Genomic DNA, 20090 nt, shown 5'->3' with positions numbered 1-20090 from the left:
CTATGCACACAGCAGAATCAAGTTAGACTTGAGAACCTTCGACGTTGGGGTGGGGAGAATCCTGAGTGCTGTGTTCAGCAGAGCTCTCCGCTCTGCTCATCCTCACCTGTGCACAGTCCTTTCCACCAAACACCTCCTCCCCTCTGCCCCGCTGCTGTGCAGCTGGCTCTGCGTCTCACCCTTGCATCTCCGCCTAGACTTCCCTTTCCCGGAGAAGCAGGCCCCTCACCAACCAAGACCTGGGCAGTGGCCCCTTGGGTGTGACTGAGTGGCACGTAAGGAGGCTACTGACACAAGCAGGCTGGTGGCCCAGCACCTGGCACAGAGGATGCACCCAAAACACTGTCTTCAGTGCATGCTGCATGCAGGCCTAGGTCAGGCTGCGGAATCATTGGTGAAGATCTATGAGATAGGCCTTGTTTGCACCCGCTTTTACAAACAGGCTTAGAGAATGTGTTCACGTGTTTGGAGTCACATTACCAAGAAGCGTTAGGGGTGAGGTTCAAACTCAATCTAGCACCAAAGCTTACACGTTTAACCACCCTGCCATTCTGTCACGCAGACATCTGGGGGAAAAAGATACTGTTTGATAAACTCGAAGGAAGGAGGTTCACCTCCAACTGACCTTTGCTGGCCCCAGCTCCTCGTTTTTGAACTCATTCAGGTCAGCATCAGAAAGCAAGAAGTTCTGTGCCAGAATCATTCAAAAGAGCATTTATCCATGGAACAGAGGTATGCAAATAAAGCAAAAATAAAAACCATAAAGGGGGAACAATAAAAAGTAAGAGTCCCCCTACTCAGAGCCACGCCATTCCCTTTTCCGGAAGCAATGATCCACATCTGGTGTTACCATGAGAGTAGTTATCATGAACTGATATTCGATCAACTATGATCAAAGTCCAATAATGGATCCATTTGGTGGGTTCTGACCAGCCTTTTTGAACTTTTTTTATTTCAATATCTTGTTTCTCTAAAAAGCAGAGAGACAGAAAAGGAGAGAAATCTCCCATCTACTGGTTTACTCTGCAAATGTCCACAACAGCCAGGGCTGGGCCGTGCTGCAGCCAAGCACGTGGAACTCCACCTGGGTCTCCCACAGGGGTGGCAGGGACCCACGCACTTGAGCCTTTACCTGCTGCCACTCTGGGTGCACATCAGCAGGAAGCTGGATTGGAAGTGGAGGTCCGGGACTTGAAGCAGGCACTATGAAATGGGATCAGAATGGCCCAAGCACTTACCCACCGAACTCTGTGTAAATGCCATAGAAAAAGAACACATTTGAAAGGTCAAAATGAAGCCCGGGGCAAGGGTAAATGTTGTTCTCTGCAGCTGTGTTTGAGTTTTACAGCGAGCACAAAGGTGCTTCTGGCTGGGTCGTGGTGCTGGACGGCTTCCTTCCTGGGCAGTAATGTTCACAGCAGCTGGAGAGCCACAGAGCTGGCAGACCTGGCTTTGAGGATCCCTTCTTCCCAGAACCTCCCACCCTTCCCTCTCTGCGGCCTGAGGGACCCTGATAGAGAAGAAATCCTATCCCTCCCCTCCTCTGCTCAAAGCCATCCAAGAACTTCCCTCGCACAAGGAAAAGCCAGGGGATAACAGAACAGGTTCTTCTTTGTTGTTGTTGAGTTAGCACCCTTAAAAACAACAGCAGGAGCAAACGTGCCCAGATTTCGAGGGCCTATTCAGGCCAATGTGAATGAAAATATGGGCTCTAATATCAGTAACTGTGACTTGGCTCAAAACAAGAATGGGATTTTGCACCCAGGGTCTATGTTGAGGCTGATCTAGCTCAAAATACAACTTGTACGACATTCCTAAAATTCCCCTTGGAGAACCCTGGGGGTGCTTCAGGGAGAGAAAGCACTGTTCAGAAGAGTCTGCAGACACACTCTCAGAGAAGGCACCAAGGACGAAGGAACAGCAAGACTGTGACCACAGCCCCACATCTAAAGGCACGAGGGCAAGAGAAGCCACTTCTCGCAGCCTGAGGCCAAGCTGAGCCACAGCGGAGTTTGCGTGTGTTTAGTGCACTGTTGTGAGGACAGCCAGTCACAATAATGAAAATAAGGAGGCCATCTCGCCATCTCAGGAACAGGAGCAGCACTCAGCCAGAGAGCGGAGATGGGGCCACACCCCTCCCCCTTCTCACTCTCCTTGTCTCTTTCCTTTCCCTGGAAACTGGGTAGAGCTAAAGGTGGTAGCTCTGTCTTGACAGGTCTGTGTAGAAGCCTCAACTGGGACACCATCTGGGGAATCCCGCTCTGAAGCGGCAGTTCCTGGCATGTTTATTACATGCGTGTTTGTTGATCTTGCTGTCCGCTAGATGCATGAGCTCATGTGAATGGTCGTCTTGCCTGTCTTCTACCAGATTCCTAGTGGAGGAACAGCATCTCACACCAAGGAGACGTCCAGTAAAACAGATCTAGGACGGATGAGTAAATGTTAGGCTAGGCAGTGGAGGTTATGATAGCCAGCTGGCTCTCCCACTACACCCAGTCATCGGGTCAATTCTGAGAGGCCCATTTGGAACCCTCAGCCCTGTGTGCCCTGTGGGTGGTTTAGATGAACGTGGTTTGACTGCCGTGGTGTGTTTTCCCAAGTAAAGACATGGGGAGCAGAAGGAAAGCAAAAATATCCAGGCTTGAAAGGGCGCAGTAGGGCTAACCATTGCGGGAGTAACCACGGTGCAGCCGGAGAGGTCTGGTGCCTGGGAGGCCAGGGAGGATGTGGTTGGATAGGCGAGGTCCACTGGCGAAGGTGCACGATGTGAAGGAGCTTGCACGTTATTCTGTAGGCTCCTGGGGATTTCTCGGCGGCCTGAAAGCAGAGAAATGATGCAATCAGGTAACTGTAAAAGTCACATGACAGAAGCATCCGAGAAAAGGAGGTGCTATAATCAGGAAGGCTAGTCCCAAGGCTCTTAGACTGGACCAGGGGCCCAGCCCCTCGTGTGGTGTTACGGAAGGAGAGGCAACCCTAGGGGACAAGGAAGGGAGGTAGCAGGTGGGACAGTGTGTCTGGATGGTAGGCGTCGAGGATGGATATTCAGACTGGCAAGTCATGTGTGCCCTGTTGAAGCTGTGGGAGGGAATGAAAACACCTAATTTGAGTAATTGATCACTTGGAAAATCTGATGAAAACTAAATATCTTTCCGCCAGAAAAAATACACAAACGTTTAGGCATGTCAGAGACCTCACATATAGCAACCCCATTACCACAAATCCTACTGAAATGTCTACAGACATTATTAAGAGCCCTTGATTGAGAGAAGAAATAAATGACAAAGATACCAAAGAAATGACTTCAATTAATGAGTGGGCAGAAGAAGTCTTGATGGTCCCCGACCAGCTGCTACAGAGACACTGTCATCTATTTTTTTAAAAAAAGATTTATTTATTTATTTATTTATTTCAAAGGCAGTGTTAGACAGGCAGAGGAAGAGAGAGAGAGAGGTCTTCCATCCAATGGTTCACTCCCCAGATGGCCGCAACAGCTGGAGCTGGGCAGATCAAAGCCAACAGCAAGGAGCTTATTCTAGATCTCTCATGCGGGTGCAGGGACCCAAGGACTTGGGTCATATCTTACTGCTTTCCCATACCGTGGCAGAGAGCCGGATTGGAAGTGAAGCAACCAGGACTCAAATCAGTGCCCATATGGGATGCTGGTACTATAGCCTGCAACTTTACCAGTTATACCACATCCCTGGCCCCTGATTATCTATTATAAAGGAAGGAGAGGGGCTGGCATTGTCACATAGTAGGGTAAGCCTCTGCTTGTGGCACTGGCATCCCATATGGGTGCTGTTTTTTGTCCCAGATGTTCCAGTTGCTATCCAGCTCCCTGTTAATGGCCTGGAAAACACCAGAGGACGGCCCAAGTCCTTGGGTCCCTGCACCAATGTTGGAAACCAGGAAGAAGCTGCTGGCTCCTGGCTCCTGGCTTTGGATCAGCCTAGCTCCAGCTGTTGCAGTCATCTGGGGAGTGAACCAGCAAATGGAAGAGCTTTCTCTCTTTCTCTGTGTAACTCTGCCTCTTGAATAAATAAATAAACTTTCAAAAAAAAAAAGGGAAGGAGAAGCAGGGGTGGGCATTTGGCTTAACAGTTAGGATGTTGGTTAGGAGGCTCACAGCCCACATCTGAGTACCCAGGTTCAATTCCTAGCTCTGGCTCCTAATTCCAATTTCCTGCTAACGTAGACCATGGGAGGCAGTGTTGATGGTTCAAGTAGTTGAACTACCCATGTGGGAGACCTGAATTGAGTTCCTGGCTTCAGCCTCTCCATCTCTTGTGGGTATTTGGGGAGTGACACAGGAGTTGCCTCTCTCTATAAGAAGGAAGGAAGGAAGGAAGGAAGGAAGGAAGGAAGGAAGGAAGGAAGGAAGGAAGGAAGGAAGGAAAGAAGGAAGGCAGCCAAACAGAAGAGAGGATAAGATAATGGTGCAAGAAAAGAACTGGGACTGCAATTGCGGTGCAGTGGGTTGTCACTGTCTGTGACACTGGCATCCAATACGAGTGCTGGTTCAAGTCCCAGTTGCTCCACTTCCAAGCCAGCTCCATGCTAATGAGCCGAGGAAAGCAATGGAAGGTGGCTGGAGTGCTTGAACCCCTGCACCCCTGCTGGAGTGCTTGACCTGAACGGTGTTCTGAGCTTCTGGTTGCAGGCATTCAGGGAATGATCCAAGCAGATGGAAGATCTCTCCCTGTCTCTCCCTCTCTCTGTAACTCTGCCTCTCAAATAAATGCCTTTTGGAAAAAAAAAAAAAGGAAACAAGAGAACGTTATTGTTGAGGTCAGAGGTACTTGGGAAACTAAGCGCATGGCAGAGGAAGACAGCCAGCCCCCTTCTGATTTTGTAGCTGCTCAGGGATGACTGATGGCTCAGGCAGGAGCAGCCAGAGCTTCACCAGAGTTCAGGTGGACCCAGCACAGAGCCACAGCAAGTGAAGTCGGAGTTCTCAGGAAGCTCAAGAGGAAGAAGCTTGCTGGGAATACGCAGGCCTCTTCTTTTAAAAAACTGGGCAAGACTCAGGGTTTTTTTTTTAAGATTTTATTTATTTATTTGAGAGGTAGAGTTAGAGGGAGAGACAGAGAGAGGCCTTTCATCTGCTGGTTCACTCCCCAAATGGCTGCAATGGCTGGAGCTGGGCTGATCTGAAGCCAGGAGCATCTTCTGGATCCTCCATGCAGGTGCAGGGGCCCAAGTACTTGGATCATCTTTCGCTGCTTTCCCAGGCTGTAGCAGAGAGCTGGATTGGGAGAAGAGCAGCCGGGACATGCCCCAACACCTATATGGGATGCCGGCACCATAGGTGGAGGCTTAGCTTACTGCACCACAGCACCTGCACCCAAGACTCACTTTTTTTTTATTTGACAGGTAGAGTAATACACAGTGAGAGAGAGAGACAGAGACAGAGACAGAGAGAAAGGTCTTCCTTCCATTGGTTCACTCCCCAAATGGCCGCTATGGCCAGTGCTGCGCCAAACGGAAGCCAGGAGCCAGGTGCTTCTTCCTGGTCTCCCATGGGGTGCAGGGCCCAAGGACTTGGGCCATCCTCCACTGCCCTCCCGGGCCACAGCAGAGAGCTGGACTAGAAGAGGGGCAGCTGGGACTAGAACCCAGTGCCCATATGGGATGCTGGCGCCGCAGGCAGAGGATTAACCAAGTGAGCCACGGTGCTGGCCCCAAGACTCACTTCTTAATGAATTAATAACCTCAGTTTCTTCTACTTATAAACATAATGGACTTCAGATGTATAGGTGTGTCTGCTTGTTTACTATTATGTATATATACTGCCTACTTGCATACCAAGACACATACTTACACATCACTATAATTATGTACTTATATAAATGTATATTTACATATGTGACATGTATACACATTCATATACAGTAGAAGTCTGGACTATTCCCCTGTCATATTCAAGGCCTGCACTGTCCAAAGACTCTTGCAGTGAATGGAACACAAGGGGCTCTATTATCAAGGGTGAAGAAAAAGGGACATGCAGAGACTGCAGATAACCCCAAGGAAATCCCACAAAAGCTACAGGGTACATACCAGCAGGCTTATCTATGCTGTCAACAGGGGACTTAAAAGGAAAACTTGCACACTGTCTCTAGAAGTAATCTGGAAAGATCTAATTTTTCTTCTTTGAAGTCACCATTTTCCATGTTGTGAAATCAAATCAACAGCAATTCATTGGTAATGTTCCAAGAGTAGTGCCCAAAGGGGGTGTTCCGTGGAAGCAAAAGGAGCAGACCTGATCTTGACCTCAAATAATGTATAGATTAGTTACAAAGCACAGCAAGGGGTGGTGGATATTGTCTGACAATATAAAGTGTAACCTGAGTACACTTTAACATGTTCCTGGAAAATGGAATTAAAAGGGAATTTTTTTTTTTTTTTGCTTGAAATCCATTCATATGAGACTGTGGGGAGCAACTCGGACTAGACTAAGTTACTGGAATTAAGACTTATTCTATGCATCTGCTCTCCCACAATATGGCGCTGAGAAAGGAGAAACAGCTTCTACACAGCTGCCTCCAGTTCAACCAATAAACTGTAGGACTTACTCCTGATTGGAGGAGAGCAGCGTACTCGGCGTGTGGGTAGCAGAGTTGGGATTGGTGGAAGAGGATTATAAAGGAAGAGAGAGACAACATGCACCAGGAACATCTAAGAGGAACATCTATCTGAAGGAACACCTGTGCAGCCCCCGAGAGAGCCGGCCAGCAGTGTGCCACTCCCCCGCGGAAGTGGGGAAAGTGGCTAGGGGGAACCGCCCTTCCACGGAGGTGGAAGGGACGGTAGCCAACCCGGGAAGAACCAGCAGCAAACCCGGGAAGGGCCGAGCAGACGAAAGAACAGCGCAGGGTCCTGTGTCGTTCCTCCACGAAGACGGGGAGCGACATGAGACGTCTTCAAAAAGTTCATGGAAAACACACATAAAAAATTTTTGCATGGATTTCAAAAATTTTTGCCCCAAAATAAACTTAACTTTTAAAAAATGCTTATTATTTTTTAGTTTATTCAAAAAACAGAGTGACATAAAGAAAAAAAAAACAGATAGAAAGATCTTCCCTGTGTTGTTTCACTCACCGCATTCTCAGAACAGCCAGGACTGGGCCAGGTTGAAGCCAGGAGCCAGGAGCTCCATCAGTGTCTCCCACCTGGGTGGCAGGGACCCAAGTACTAGAGCCACCCTCTGCTTCCTCCCAGGACGCGCATTAGCAGGAAACTAGATCAGAAGCAGAAGCAAAACTCCATCCCTTGCCCTCTGCTCGGGGATGCAGGCATTCCAGGTGGCAGCTTAACCTGCTGTGCCTCAGTGCCTGCCCTGGAGATCAACTCATCTTTCCACTCCATCCTCCATGAACTTTTGGAAGTAGCCTCTTAGCTTTCAGACTCTGGGGTGGGGAGCTCAGGGGAAGGTAATTGTTCACCTGGTAATTAGAGGTCTCCTCTACAAAGACTGCAGACAGGAGAATTGGGAACTCGTTGGACAGGGATACAAATAGGAGTCGTCACCATCCCCGTGCAACCACAGGGCTGGTGGTTTTAGGTTTCCCTGGGGGAGGGGCTGTAATAGGTAGCCCTGAAACTTTTTGTGCCTCAGAGCCCATGAGCGGGGAAGAGCGTCATTGTTTAATATTTATCAAATACACACCTGCTTCTTCCCTCTATGTGGCTGTGACTGTGACCTTGGCCGTTTATACTACCCAGTGTTCAAGAAGATATACCGGAGAAACTCTCCTGCTATCAAGCAGAGTGGATTTTCTTGTGAGTAGTCTCTGTTAGTGTTGCATGATATTAACTAAATTTTTCGACAAGGACTCCCCTTTGAATTCTACTGCTAGGAAACCAGGAAACAAATTTTGGTCCCCATTTATAGCAAGTGTAGTGGACTTCACTGGGTCCCCCCCAAAGGATGTTCATTATGGTTCCATTTGTGTGCCTTTTTTTTTTTTTTCCATTTCACACATTTCCTTTTGCGGGCTATGTATTATTGTAAGTTATCCTCAAGTCTCTGTTTAGGACAAGGTGGCGAATAAGGAAACACCTAATTGAAATAGACTGGCTGGCGAGGCCACGGTAGGCTACCGCGGCTAGAGCCAGGAGCCGCGCGACGGCGATAATGAGTGTTATAATTAGGACGGTCCTCCAGTGATTACACGGAGTCAGGAGCTGCCCAAGTCATTCGTGTCTCTGCTGTTTACCACTTGTGTGATGTGAGGCATCTTATTCCCTAAACCGTAATGTTCTCATCTCTTTCACATCGACATCTTTGTCTTGGGGAGAATGGAGTTCAATGAGATAACACATACGGAGCACTTTGCACCACGCAGTCAGTCGGGTTATCACCACCCTCGCTCGGACCACAGAGGCAGGGCAGGCCTCCGCTCGCGGCCAGGTCTGCCGGGCGCCCCAATACTGGAAGCGAGCTGTCCCCGCCGCCCCTACCCCTCCTCCTCTGCCCTCAGGTGCCAGGCATCTGCCTCCCGATGTGCATCGGGCCTCCGGGCGCACCTCCACCCCCGCCGCCCGCCGTCAAGGCTCCCCGCACGCCTCTTCAGCCCAGTTTTGCTCACTGCCATGGGAAAGCCAAATGCGCAGGTTAAGGCACCTCCACATAGTGCCTGATTTCCTTACCCCGACCACGACCCCGCGTTCTGATGGCTAACTGCGAGAGGGGCCTGCGGGCGCGAGCGGGTCCCACCAGGGCCCCGAGGTGAGGCCCGTTTTCTCAGCCCACGGCTTGGTGGGATCAGGGGAACCACCCCTCTCCGGCTCGGGCTGGACTGAACCCTTCGGCGGGGAGAGCTTGGGGCAGGCAGGGGGAGGAGAGAACTGCAGGAGGCGCAGCTGTGGGCGCCGCGCAGCGAGGGGGCAGGTGCGGGCGCGGAGCTGCAGGGCGCCCGGCGCTTCCCCCAGCCGCAGCGTCGGCGCCCGTCAGGTGGTGCGCCCGGCCAGGGAGCGCGCGCGCGAAGGGGGCGCGCTCGCACAAAGTTTGTGCCTGCGGGTGCGCCTCGCTCCGGCTCGCCCGGCTCGGAGAGCGGCGGCCGGGGGCGGCGAGGGCCCGTGGGAGAGGCCCGATGCGCCGCACCCCGCCGAGCCCGTCCCGCCGCGCCAGGTGACCGGCTCTTGGAGCGCGAGCCGTGGCCATGGGCACGCTGGGCAAGGCGAGAGAGGCTCCGCGGTGAGTACGCGCGGCGGCGGTGGCGGCCCTCGGAGCGCCTGGGTAGGGGCAACTGCGCGGGCGGCCCCCTGCGATCCGCTCCGTGATGCCCTGGCGGCGGCTGACGGGGCTCCTGCCTGGAGGGAAGTGGCTGGCCTGGGGTGGGGGTCGGCGGGAGCCTGGTCTCGGCTGAAGTCGGGTGAGAAGCGCGCGGGGGGCGGACGCGTCTGAAGGGGGGTGGCGGAGAGCGCTGGGGCCGTGGAGGCGGCGCGGCACAGGTCACTTGGCGGGACCCAGAGTTGCGAGATCCGAGCCCTTCACCTACCCGCGCCCGCTCGCCGATCTCCTCTCCCAGACCCTCCCGCCATGCACCCCAGGGCTCCCACTCGCCGACTTTCCGTGCCCCCTGCACCTGCTGCGAGCGCGCGCGTGCCGGGCCCCGGCAGCGCCACCTGGCGCGCTCTCCCGGCCTTGCCCGGACGGCCGACCCCGCTAGTGGCGATCAAGGGCAGGTGGCCCCACTTGATCCCCTTGCCCCAGCAAAGTTTCCGGAGCCGTGGGTCAGCGAACTGTAGAACCTTCTGAGTGGGAACCTGCGCTCCTCCCTCCCCCTACCCCACTGTGAATCTGCAGAGATGTTTTCGGAGGGTCTTAGCAGGAGAAACCGGCGGGGAGGGAGCAGGCAACTTTGAGTTTGTCCCCAAAGGACCAGAAGCAGGCAGGCGCCTAGGCAGCCGCCTGACCCTGGCCTGCGGCTCGCTCGTCGCCTGGTTCCCGTAGGCTGATGTGACATACCAGTACCCGGCCTGCCCAGCCATACCCGGTAGAGGCAGGAGGCTTGGGTGCTGCACCTCCCTGCCGCTCACCACCCCACCCCCCCACCAAGTCGTGTCCTGAGCGTGCAGTCCTGTGCTTTGCACTAGAGTGAGTGCGCTATGCGGGAGAGTGGCGGAGAGGACGAGACTGGAAGAAATCCTCACTGGATGCCAATAAAAGTCACCGTCCCTAGCAGAGACAGCTGTGGAAGCCGCGCTTCGCCAGCTCAGCCTGAAGCAGGGCCCTGGCCTCCGGCACCTGTGCCTGCATAGAGAGGCTCTCCCCTTAGTCCGCTCGGGTTTAGCTGTCTGCAAACCCACGGAGTCTGGCCACGTTTTAGGCTCCGGGGACGTTTCAAGTGAATGCATTTCTCTCGAGGATTTTGGTTTTGGTTTTTTTGTTTTTAATTCACAAGAAGAGAGGCCAGCCAGGAAGGATTTGGTTCCTATCCCTTGAAAATATGCTTTTTCAGACATAGAGGTCTTTTCTCCTTTGGGTTGTGAAAACACCCTCAGTTCTGCCTGTAAGCATTTTTAAAATCCTTGTCTACCACGGTGTCATGGAAGAGACAGCAATTTCAAGGTTTTCCACACGGACACCAGTAAGAATGCAGTAAGAGCCCAGTTTCCTAGGCTATGAACCAAATAATGCCCGTCTTCGTAGACTTCTTAGGGGGCAGTTAGGTTTTTTAAAATTTTCTCTTCTCTGATTCTCATGTCCAAGCCTGCTGAGTCTCTGTGGCCTCCGTATTCCCCAGCCTGCGTCTTTATCGCTCTCTTCTTTCTGTTGTTCTACCCTGAATGCTCAGGTTTGTCCTTAATACCTGATCTGCCTCAGCCCCTTCTGGTTCTGGTAAAAGTGTCTGACTCTGCCTTTTAAACCAAGGCCGGTCCTCTTCCTGGTGACACTAAGCAGCACGGCTAGACTCCAGGAGAGGGACGGCTCAGGGCCTTGAATACTGGATACCACCAGCCAAGAGAGCAAATTTTTTTTTCTTTTCTTTTTGACCTCCAGCCGTGTCCCCAGCCCCCACAGGAAGAGTTCTGTCTGCAGATGCAGCTTCTACGAGTTGTCACCTCTTCTGCAGGGTCTAGGGAGAAGGGTCATGGAAAACGTGAGAGAAACAGAAACTCGTACTAGGAATAACGTTACTCTGTCTTGAGTGGAGAGCTTACTGCTGAGAAAGCGGCAGCTAGGGCAGAGAGCTGAGTAACCTGCAGCTCCGGCCAGGCGGGCCCGTGTGTGCAGGTGGGCAAGGTGGTCCACCGAGGGCTATGGCACAGGGCACAGGAGGCTGGCTTCTGGTCTTTTTCCCAGTGGCCAGTCAGGTTGCCCTTCCAAGCCTGGTCCTGCCCAGCTGGAGGAGAGGGGTTTGGAAGGTGAGCCCGAGGACTCTGGGGGGCCCTGGGGTCCCCACAGCAGTCCTGGTGACTTGCAGGAGGTGTGGTCGCTGTGCTGCTGAGGGATTGACTTGGGTTTTCAGTGGAGCTGACCTTTTATCCTCTGTGTGGGACTCTACTTGCTGTGCCCAGTTCTAGGCATAGTAAGTTTATTAAAGGAATCGAGCCATAAAGGCACTGGGGACAGTCCCAGATCGGATGCACAGGAGTTGTGCAGCCTTGACTGTGTCACTGAGCCTCTTTGAGCTCATTTCAACATCATGGAATGGAGACCACGGCTTTCCGGGCTGCAGGCTTTGAAGACGATGCCAGTGCCCAGCACGTGGCCTGCTGTAGTGTGGGTGCTCAATTCATGGTGGCCATTCCTCTTTTGTTCTCAGATGCTGATCTGATCATGGGGCTATCCCAGGGCCTGGGCAGAGATCTCGTAAGGGCCAGAAACCCAGCTGAGTCTTGGGCTATCAGCTTGATCTTTCAGGAATCACTGCCTTGCATTCACAGAGGCCCAGTGACGGTTGTTGGTTGGATTTCATTGGTCCTGCCCCAGGCTGGAGCAGAGCTCAGGGGCCGCTACAGGCCAGCGCCCTGGAAGGCGTTAGAAACAGAAACCCAGGAGCTGCTCCCTGCCTGAGAATGGCCATGTGCTGAGTGGCCCATAATTCAGGAAACTTGGGTTTTAGCAGTCTGATGTCCCAAAACCCACATGTGCCCAGTGTCTGGCCCTTTAACTTGTTTTTTCTATTAAGGAACTTCTGGATTGCCTTTCTATAATAACAGCAGATGTATACTGAGCACGTTTTATAGTTGACAAAGTGCTTTCATAAGACTCACTATGCTCCCCTCTGGCCTGTCCACAATGTCTTGTTCAGAGACTAAGCACTGAGCTGATTAACTGATGACATTCTGTGTTTATCACACTATGTAGTGAATAGCTAACATCTGCATATAGAGTATATTTTCTCCCCCCTCCCCTTCCTTGGTAGTAAATTTTTAAATAGCCAAAGCCACAGTAGGGAGAGGAGAATGAAACTATCTGTTCCAAGCAGTTACCAGCAACAGCATCCATCACTGTGAAGCCTTCAAAGATGTAGATATGTATCGGTGTATATGTGCATGTACTTGTTTTAATAGAGAAGAAAATGAAATACTTAACCTTCAGAAGTCATTTTGCAAAGTGACTTGTACCAGTGAGATCCTGACCAAAGATAAAGCTAAACGTGAGTGGTGAAGGCCCCCTGGGCTCCAAAGCCATTTCTAGACCCAAACTTGTCCTTTTACATTTAATTCTGGAACAGAGTTCTCATAGCTTTGCTTGCTTTTTTAATTGTTAAGGAGCCAAGTAAGGATTTGATAGAATGCCATTTAGTGATAAAATGACTCATTATGACTTACCTGCATTATCGAGAATGAAAAACGGGATCTGAAAAGCAACTGAGATGTGTAAGAAAGGCAGGACTAAGTTAAACTCTAAACACCCCCAGCTTAACCTAAACCTCACTCTGTGAACATGGCTCTTGAGTCTTTGACTTCGTTCCCAAGGTCCTTGAAGATGCTTCCAAGGCTGCCTGACCTTCTGTGGAATGTCTGGTCTTGCTCAAAATGAGTGAATTTAGTTGAAGATGAGACCAACTGAAATAGTTCTCGAGATTTTAAGTTGGTGGCCTGGCAGCTAAAATAAAAAGTTATTGCTAGAAGCTAAGGACTGCCAACACACACCCCCTCCTCTGCTTCTCCTCTTGGGGAACCAGGAGACAGCAGGACCGAGCAATCGGAATGCCAGGTTGAAGCCCGACAGGCGAGCCTGCAATCTCACCTTGTCATTTGCTGGGGAGATGTCTCTTTAACAGACAACCAGTCCGTTTGGTGCATTGGCCAAGTGGGAGGGGTATGTCTTCCATCAGCCCAGCTCCCGGGATTAATTGTCTTATCTGCGCTCCTTTCCTCTCCAGTCTGCCTTTGGATTGGGGAGTTGCGGCTCCGCTGGCCCTCACTGCCTTCTCTCTTTCCCCAGGAAACCTTCCCATGGCTGCAGAGCTGGCCCAAAAGCGAGACTAGAGGCGAAGCCACCAGCCAGCAGCCCTCTCCCTTCCCATCCCAGCCTGGCCCAGATCACCCAGTTCCGAATGATGGTTTCTCTGGGACACTTAGCCAAAGGAGCCAGCCTGGACGATCTCATTGACAGCTGCATTCAATCTTTTGGTGAGTTGGCTAATTGCCCGCATACCTAAAAACTGCCACATTACTTTGTTCTTCCTTAAAAAGTGCTTTAAAAATAGCTTGTGAGCCTTTGAGCTGTTGGAGGCAGTCTGCACTGCTCGTGGCACATGACGATGTGGGTGTAATAGGTCGTGATGAGAGGTGCAATTTAAAGTGAGAAAAGTTCTGAGCGGAGTGTGCATTTCCCTTTTTCTTAGGCTGGAGGTTTGTGTTGTGACGAAAAAGATCAGAAAATGATGCTGTGCGTCTGGTGCTTGGACACTTTTCTGTCCTTGTGTTCTTGTGGCTTTGTAAAGATAATGCTATGGGAGCGAACGCTGGTATCAAACAGAAATGTGAAAGTCTTCACATCATTCAGACAAAGTTTCAGTAAAGCCCCTTACAATGTAGCGGGTGCTTGGGGTGGAGGAGGAGAGCAAGAATGCCCATGACTAGAGGATGCCGGTTAATAAGCCTTTTGATGAAGGAGCGAAGAGCTGGGAAATATGCGTGTGAATTGTCTACACTCACTAGGTCAGCGGGTGCAGCTGATAAGCGAATATCTGAAATGATTTTTCTTTCATTTCATCAGCACCGTCTTTCTTTTGATTATTTGTGAAATGATTGAAAATTACAAAATACATGCTCCTCTCCAAAAAGAAATTAAAATTGATGGATTGCAAAGAAACCTTTGAGTTCAAGGATTTCCAGCATGGTGTTTCCTGTGTCCCCCTGTGTGTTTCTCTTCTCGCGTGATGCAGATGAGCCTCTGGCTCAGCTCAGAGGCACCAGCCCACCCCAGGCCCTGTGGCCTGCAGGAGGCCTGGTGAGACCCCGGGTCTTAAGAGCTCTCTTAGATCAGCCTTGGGACGGTTCAGTGCTGGATGTGTTGGGTGCTTGGTTTTAGGAATGGGGAAGACTTCCAGTCTTGGGGATACTTACTTCATGTGCTTTAGTACGTTGACTAGTTCAAGCCATGTCAACATTGGTTTAAAGCAATGGTTCTCAAATGCTAGTGCATCAGATCACACAAAGGTTCTCCCCCCCCACCCATAATACAGATTACCAGGCCCCACCCCAAAGGTTCTGCTTGATAGGTCTGGGAGGCGGGGCCCAAGGGTTTGCATCTGCCAGGTTCCCGGGTGATGCTGCTGCAGCTGATACAGGAACCCCTCTTAGAGAATCTGAAGTGCTGTTTGTTGTAGACTTTTTAACTTGGAGAAGAGAGAGACTTTTTTTTTATTACTAGCTTAGTATTGTTTCCCCTATTTGCACTCTAAGCTTTTGTTAAGGACTAAAGTGGGAGCAGAATGAAAGGCTTTCAGTTTCAAAACAGCCTTCAAGGGTAAACACACAGGGAGATGAGCTGGAAGACGCGGGCCAGAGCAGCCGGGCCGGTGAGGAACACTTAGTTTGTCACGGTCTTCTTGTGCACCTGCTTCCCAGCCTGAGTGAACAGCAAGGTTCCTGACCCCATTTGTGGTAGTCGCATTTCCCGGCCATCACAGAACACTGCAACTGGCTCAGCAAAAGGATTTGTAGTCTCTGTTTTAACTCTTGAGAAAACCCGGACCTGAAATGTGTTTATCACACCTTCCCTTCCTCCTGTGCTAATCATACAACTAGGGCTGAGCTGACGACGGTTTTTCAGCAAGAAAAGTGTATACTGAAGTCCTTCTCCACAATCACCAAGCCTAATCCACTACCCTGAACAAATCCTACAAGAGCAGTGCTACATTTCTTGTCTGCAATATGTTGAACAAAAAAAAAAAAAAAAAAAAAAAAACAAAACAAAACTTAAAATCCCATTGCATCTAATGGTCTTTTATCCATTACCAAGAAGCACTGATTAAACCCCTAATGGCATCTGACACTGTGCTGGCCAATGCACCAGGAGAATCCATGTGTCCCAGTGGAAATTGCAATACCTGAGGAATGCACTGTTGGGGAAAACATGTGTGCAAAGCACAGAGTGGTGATAGTGAGGGTGTACAGGGAAGGTAAGAAGTAAGTTCTCCATTACCGTGTAGACGCTGAGACGTCCAGCGTGGGTGAGGGCGCGGATCAAGGAGAACAGCCTCCATTTGTGCTCGTTTTTCTTGGGCCGTGGGAATCCTGCAGGAAGGTAAGATCTCAGGGTTGTGTGTATTGTGTAGTGTGGAGTGTCCTCTCACAGAATTCTCAAGAAGGAGGCAAAGGAGGAAAGACACGCAATGCCCGAAGGGAATGGAAGACAGCACCTTCTGTCTGGGATTGGAACCCTGCTCTTGCTCTCATGTGTGACTCTTTCCTTTGACGATTGGTTAGCCTGTGCCTGGGGTGACTGCGCTGCAGGGTGGGTGGGTCCCGGAGCAGCAGGAGACCTTAAGACAAAGAATGACCCACAGCCACTGTGTGCTGGTGCTGCGGAGGATCCTGCTGAGGTGATCCGAGGACACACAGAGAGGGACTAATGGTCCACTTGACTCTCCCCTTGCTCGTCATTTTCCCAGATGTCTCTAGAAAAGTGTTGCTCTAGATATTGCCATTTAGGGACTGGCATTATGGTGCAGCAGCTCAAGCCACCTCCTGTGGCGCTTATCCCACATGAACGCAGGTTCGAGTCCTGGCTACTCCACTTCTGATCCAGAAAAAGAATAATATAGTCAGCTTTGCCTTTTGTTAGTGAGTTTAGATGTCTTCTCATTTTTTTAAAAGATTATTTATTTGAAAGGCAGTTTTACAGAGAGGCAGAGGCAGAGAGAGAGAGGACTTCCATCTGCTGGTTCACTCCCCAAATAGCACAACGGCCCGGGCTGGGCCAGACTGGAGCCAGGAGCCAGGAGCTTCCTCCAGGTCTCCCACATGAGTGCAGAGGCCCAAGTGCTCAGGCCGTCTTTTGCTTCTTTCTCAGGCACATTAGCAGGTAGCCAGAAGTGGAGCAGCCGGAACTCAAACTGGCACCCATATGGGATGTCAGTGCCACAGGCAGTGGCTTTACCCACTACCCCACAGCACCAGCCCCCAGACTTGATTTTAGCTACTCCTCCCATCAACTTGGAAAAAAAAAAAAAAAGGAAAAGACTGCACTGAAGGTATAGACTAATTAACTAGTTAATTTACTTGCTACTGGCTTTTCCGCCTCACCATGCAGAGGCCTGAAGGAGGTTTGGATTGGCTGGAGCTGCACTGTCCAGTAGAGTAGCCACATATGGCTGTTTTTATATACACTTCAATGAATGAAAGTTACGGCAAGTGTAAAATTTAATCCCTGTGCCCCACCAGGCCTGCTCCCTGTGCTCGGCGGCCACGAGAGGCTGGCTGTTGCTGGACAGCGTGAACAGAGTGCTTTCATCATCCTTGAGAATCTGTCGGACACTTCTGGAGAGCGTGCCTGACTTGCAGCGGGGTTTTCTGGCAGTAGTGGGCTTCACATTTGTAGGCATTAGTCTGCATACTGTGGAAAGCATCGAGGACATGTAGGAGTCCTGCGGATGGCTGTCTTTTAACATTATTAACCTCTAGTTGCCACCCACGCTGTTCTGGGAAGAAGGCATTAGGACAGTGCTTTTCAGGATGGGGAGCTGCACCCACGAGTCCCAGGTGCACTAGAAGCTCTCAGCAAGCCTGTCAGTGCCGCATGCGGGGTTACAGCTCAGTGGGTAGAAACTTGAGTCTTGAGTCCATGAAGGAACACACTCCCACTTTCTGTTTTAATCGGAGGTCATGCTTAGCGTTCTGAGAGCAGTGTTGCTGGCTAATCCACTCTTCAGCTAAGCTAATGAGGTAGAGCGTCACAACCTGGTACAGTTATGTCAAACACATGTGAATCGCACCATCTGTTCCAGTGGTAGGGAAAACCTATGAGATCTTCTGGGCTTTCCAAAGGTCTTTCACACTGTGAGGGGACTGCCAGCACTGGGGACCAGATGGAACGCTTCAAAGGTCGGAATTCGGAGTGTCTTTGCCTGCCCTCTCTCAGTGCCAGACAGCGTCCAGTGGCCTCAGAAGGAGCAGGCAGCAGGTGCCCCGGGAAGCAGCTCCACAAGCATCCCTCTTGCCCCCAGGGGGGATGCAGGTGGAGACCCAGTGTCTTATCGTACCCGTCAGTGCGGAGGGCAAGACATCCCAGCACCCTGTATTTATGGACTGCTGCTAATTTTTTACCTTGGAATTTCATACGTATTGATTTTCTTCAGTACAATAAGTCTGAAATAGGCAGGTTGGGTGTTCTTATCTGCACTGGACAAACAGGAAAGTAAACCGAGCCTCTGAGAATTGAAACAACTTGCCCCAGGCTGCCGGACTAAACAGAAGCCACGCTGCTCATGTTCTCCCTCAACTGCCCCTAGCAGCCACCTGCAACCCGAGCTGGAGCAAGCACAGGTCTCTGTCCTAACACAGGCTCTCCTGCGCGCAGGAGACCTGCATGTACTCACGACAGGCCTGCCTCCCGTGCCCTTCCTTCTGCAGGCTGGGTCTCCCCAGATTAGAAATGTAATCCCCTTCGTTGTTAGAAATAGTTATTTCCCCCGTCTCTGTGCCAGGTGTCTGCCTGAAATTCTCTCTGGAGCCAAGTGAACAAATGACCGTGTGTATTGTATGAGTGCTGCCGAAAGACCTCCAAAGCTAGAAATACCCCCCAGACCCATGGGGGTGTTTTCCCCATCACAGAACAGTTGGGATGTTAAAGTTCATTAGGGGTAAATATACCTGTTCCTAAACTCAGGTCCAGGGAAGGCAAACATGCTTGTTGGAACCATGGCAGAGGGAGACCGGGGTGGTTCTCAGCACTGAGCAACTTCAAGTCTGTGAGGGCAAGCAAGCAAGGTGCCCAGAAGGCAGCAGGAGCGCAAGAACAGACTCAGGAGCCTTACAGCACTGGGTGCTTAGTTCTAAGAACACAAGACTCCAAGGCCCAAAGTCAGGTGGTGCCGGGAAGGAGGCAGCAACCTTACCCACCGCTGACAACCGGCACTTTGGGCAGGAGCTGTCCTGGCAGCCTCCCTGGTGGAGCGCCAGTCACTGGGAGCCACAGCACAAGATTTGCCATGGAAAGGATGGTCATTGGGGCACCCCCATCAGAGCAGCTCCCAGGCCTGGCTGCTCTTGGTCCTGTGGAGGGAGTTAGTGTTAAGTAAAGAGGATGCTGTGACCTGCGGAGCCCTGTGCTGCGTGCTTTGACAGCTGGCTTCAGCCGGGGCCCCAGGCAGGTGCATCTGCCCTCTGGTGAGTGGGAGTTAGCGTTGCTGCCGGGCCCGAGGAGGGAGGAGATGGGAGATCCATTTGCTCTTCTCTGCTCTCCTTTGTAGCACCGTTTGTAGCACATCTCCTTCTGCAGTGGAGAGCCGAGGCAGTCGTAAAAGGCTTAAAATGTGTCAAGAACTCCAGGAAGTTTTGTTCAGTAAATACATCCCAAGAGATGACTTTTAATGCATGAGAGAGAGAGAGAGAGAGCATGTGAGAGACCCTCCAGTGTACCACGAGCACTCATTGGTGGGGGTGGGTTCAGTGTGCGGACGACTCCTGGTCACCCTGACTTTTGCATTGAGCCCACAGTCACGATGGGGGTGGAGGGGCCCGTGGAGCGATGCAGAGTAGTGTCAGCCAGCGGCTTGCTGGGCCTCCCGCAGACGGCAATGCCACAGGCTCTCGAGGGACACCAGATGGGCGCAGAGTGCTGCAGAAGCAATGGAGCACCTGGGTTTTTCAACTCTATGAGCTGGAGCAGTGTGTGGGGAAGCCAGCCTCTGCATGCTGCTGCGGGGGCTGGGACCATCCAGACCACGGACCACACAAGGCCTGGGAATTCACATGGACTGGCCTTGCCAAGGCAGCTGCAGGAAGGGCTTGAATTCAACAAATCTATAGCAGGCTGATGTTGAAATTGATGATTTTGCATGGCTCACGAATGTTGTTAGAAATATCCAAACGGCCCTGGCAGAAAAAGGGCTCCCCACCCGTGTTTTAGAGAAGGTAATCCTGTCGGGCCTATAGGGAGAGCAGTCCTGTCCAGGAGCCAGTTTGCAACCACTTCTCTCAGATTTTCCTGCATTTCTGTCTGTTCTCAGCTGCAGTGAACTCCCTGCAGAGCGCTCAGCCTGGCTTGTGGCCATGGAAACGAACAGAAGGTGGATGTCTGTTGCACTACGATCTGTTTCTTTGCACTCGAAGTCAACAGTCGTAGCGTCCGTTTCCACCTTTATGCAATGCTCAGAACAGTTTCCAGTGGTGTCGTAAGGCAGTGCTCCCTAATGGAGCTCCATCCTCCTGGGTCCGAGGTCTCTACATAGTGGCAAAGCTAGGAAGGAATTAGAGAGGTGTTTCCTAGTGCTTTGCCGGTGGGCCTTGTAAAATGATGTGTTGACATGAAAGTTAAGTCCATGGTGAAAATACATTAGGACGGCCGGCACCACGGCTCAACAGGCTAATCCTCCGCCTAGCGGCGCTGGCACATCAGGTTCTAGTCCCGGTCAGGGCGCCGGATTCTGTCCCGGTTGCCCCTCTTCCAGTCCAGCTCT

At 51.4% G+C, this 20090-nt stretch overlaps 1 protein-coding gene across 1 annotated transcript in view; it reads left to right on the top strand.

Moving 5' to 3' along the window:
- Positions 1–8936: 8936 nt before the first annotated feature.
- Positions 8937–20090, top strand: part of RASGRP1 (RAS guanyl releasing protein 1) — a 77049-nt gene continuing 65895 nt past the window's right edge. Inside the window, exons 1-2 of the mRNA XM_002717988.6 lie at positions 8937–9199; positions 13406–13593. Of these exons, the coding sequence (XP_002718034.1) occupies positions 9165–9199; positions 13406–13593 (223 nt within the window). The 5' untranslated portion in view covers positions 8937–9164. The remainder of the gene's footprint in view (positions 9200–13405; positions 13594–20090) is intronic.

Source organism: Oryctolagus cuniculus, chromosome 12 (genome assembly GCF_051225735.1).
Source record: "Oryctolagus cuniculus isolate XC-2025 breed Fujian yellow rabbit chromosome 12, ASM5122573v1, whole genome shotgun sequence".
In the NCBI taxonomy this organism is placed as follows: domain Eukaryota; kingdom Metazoa; phylum Chordata; class Mammalia; order Lagomorpha; family Leporidae; genus Oryctolagus; species Oryctolagus cuniculus.
This window is presented reverse-complemented; position numbering and strand designations above follow the sequence as displayed.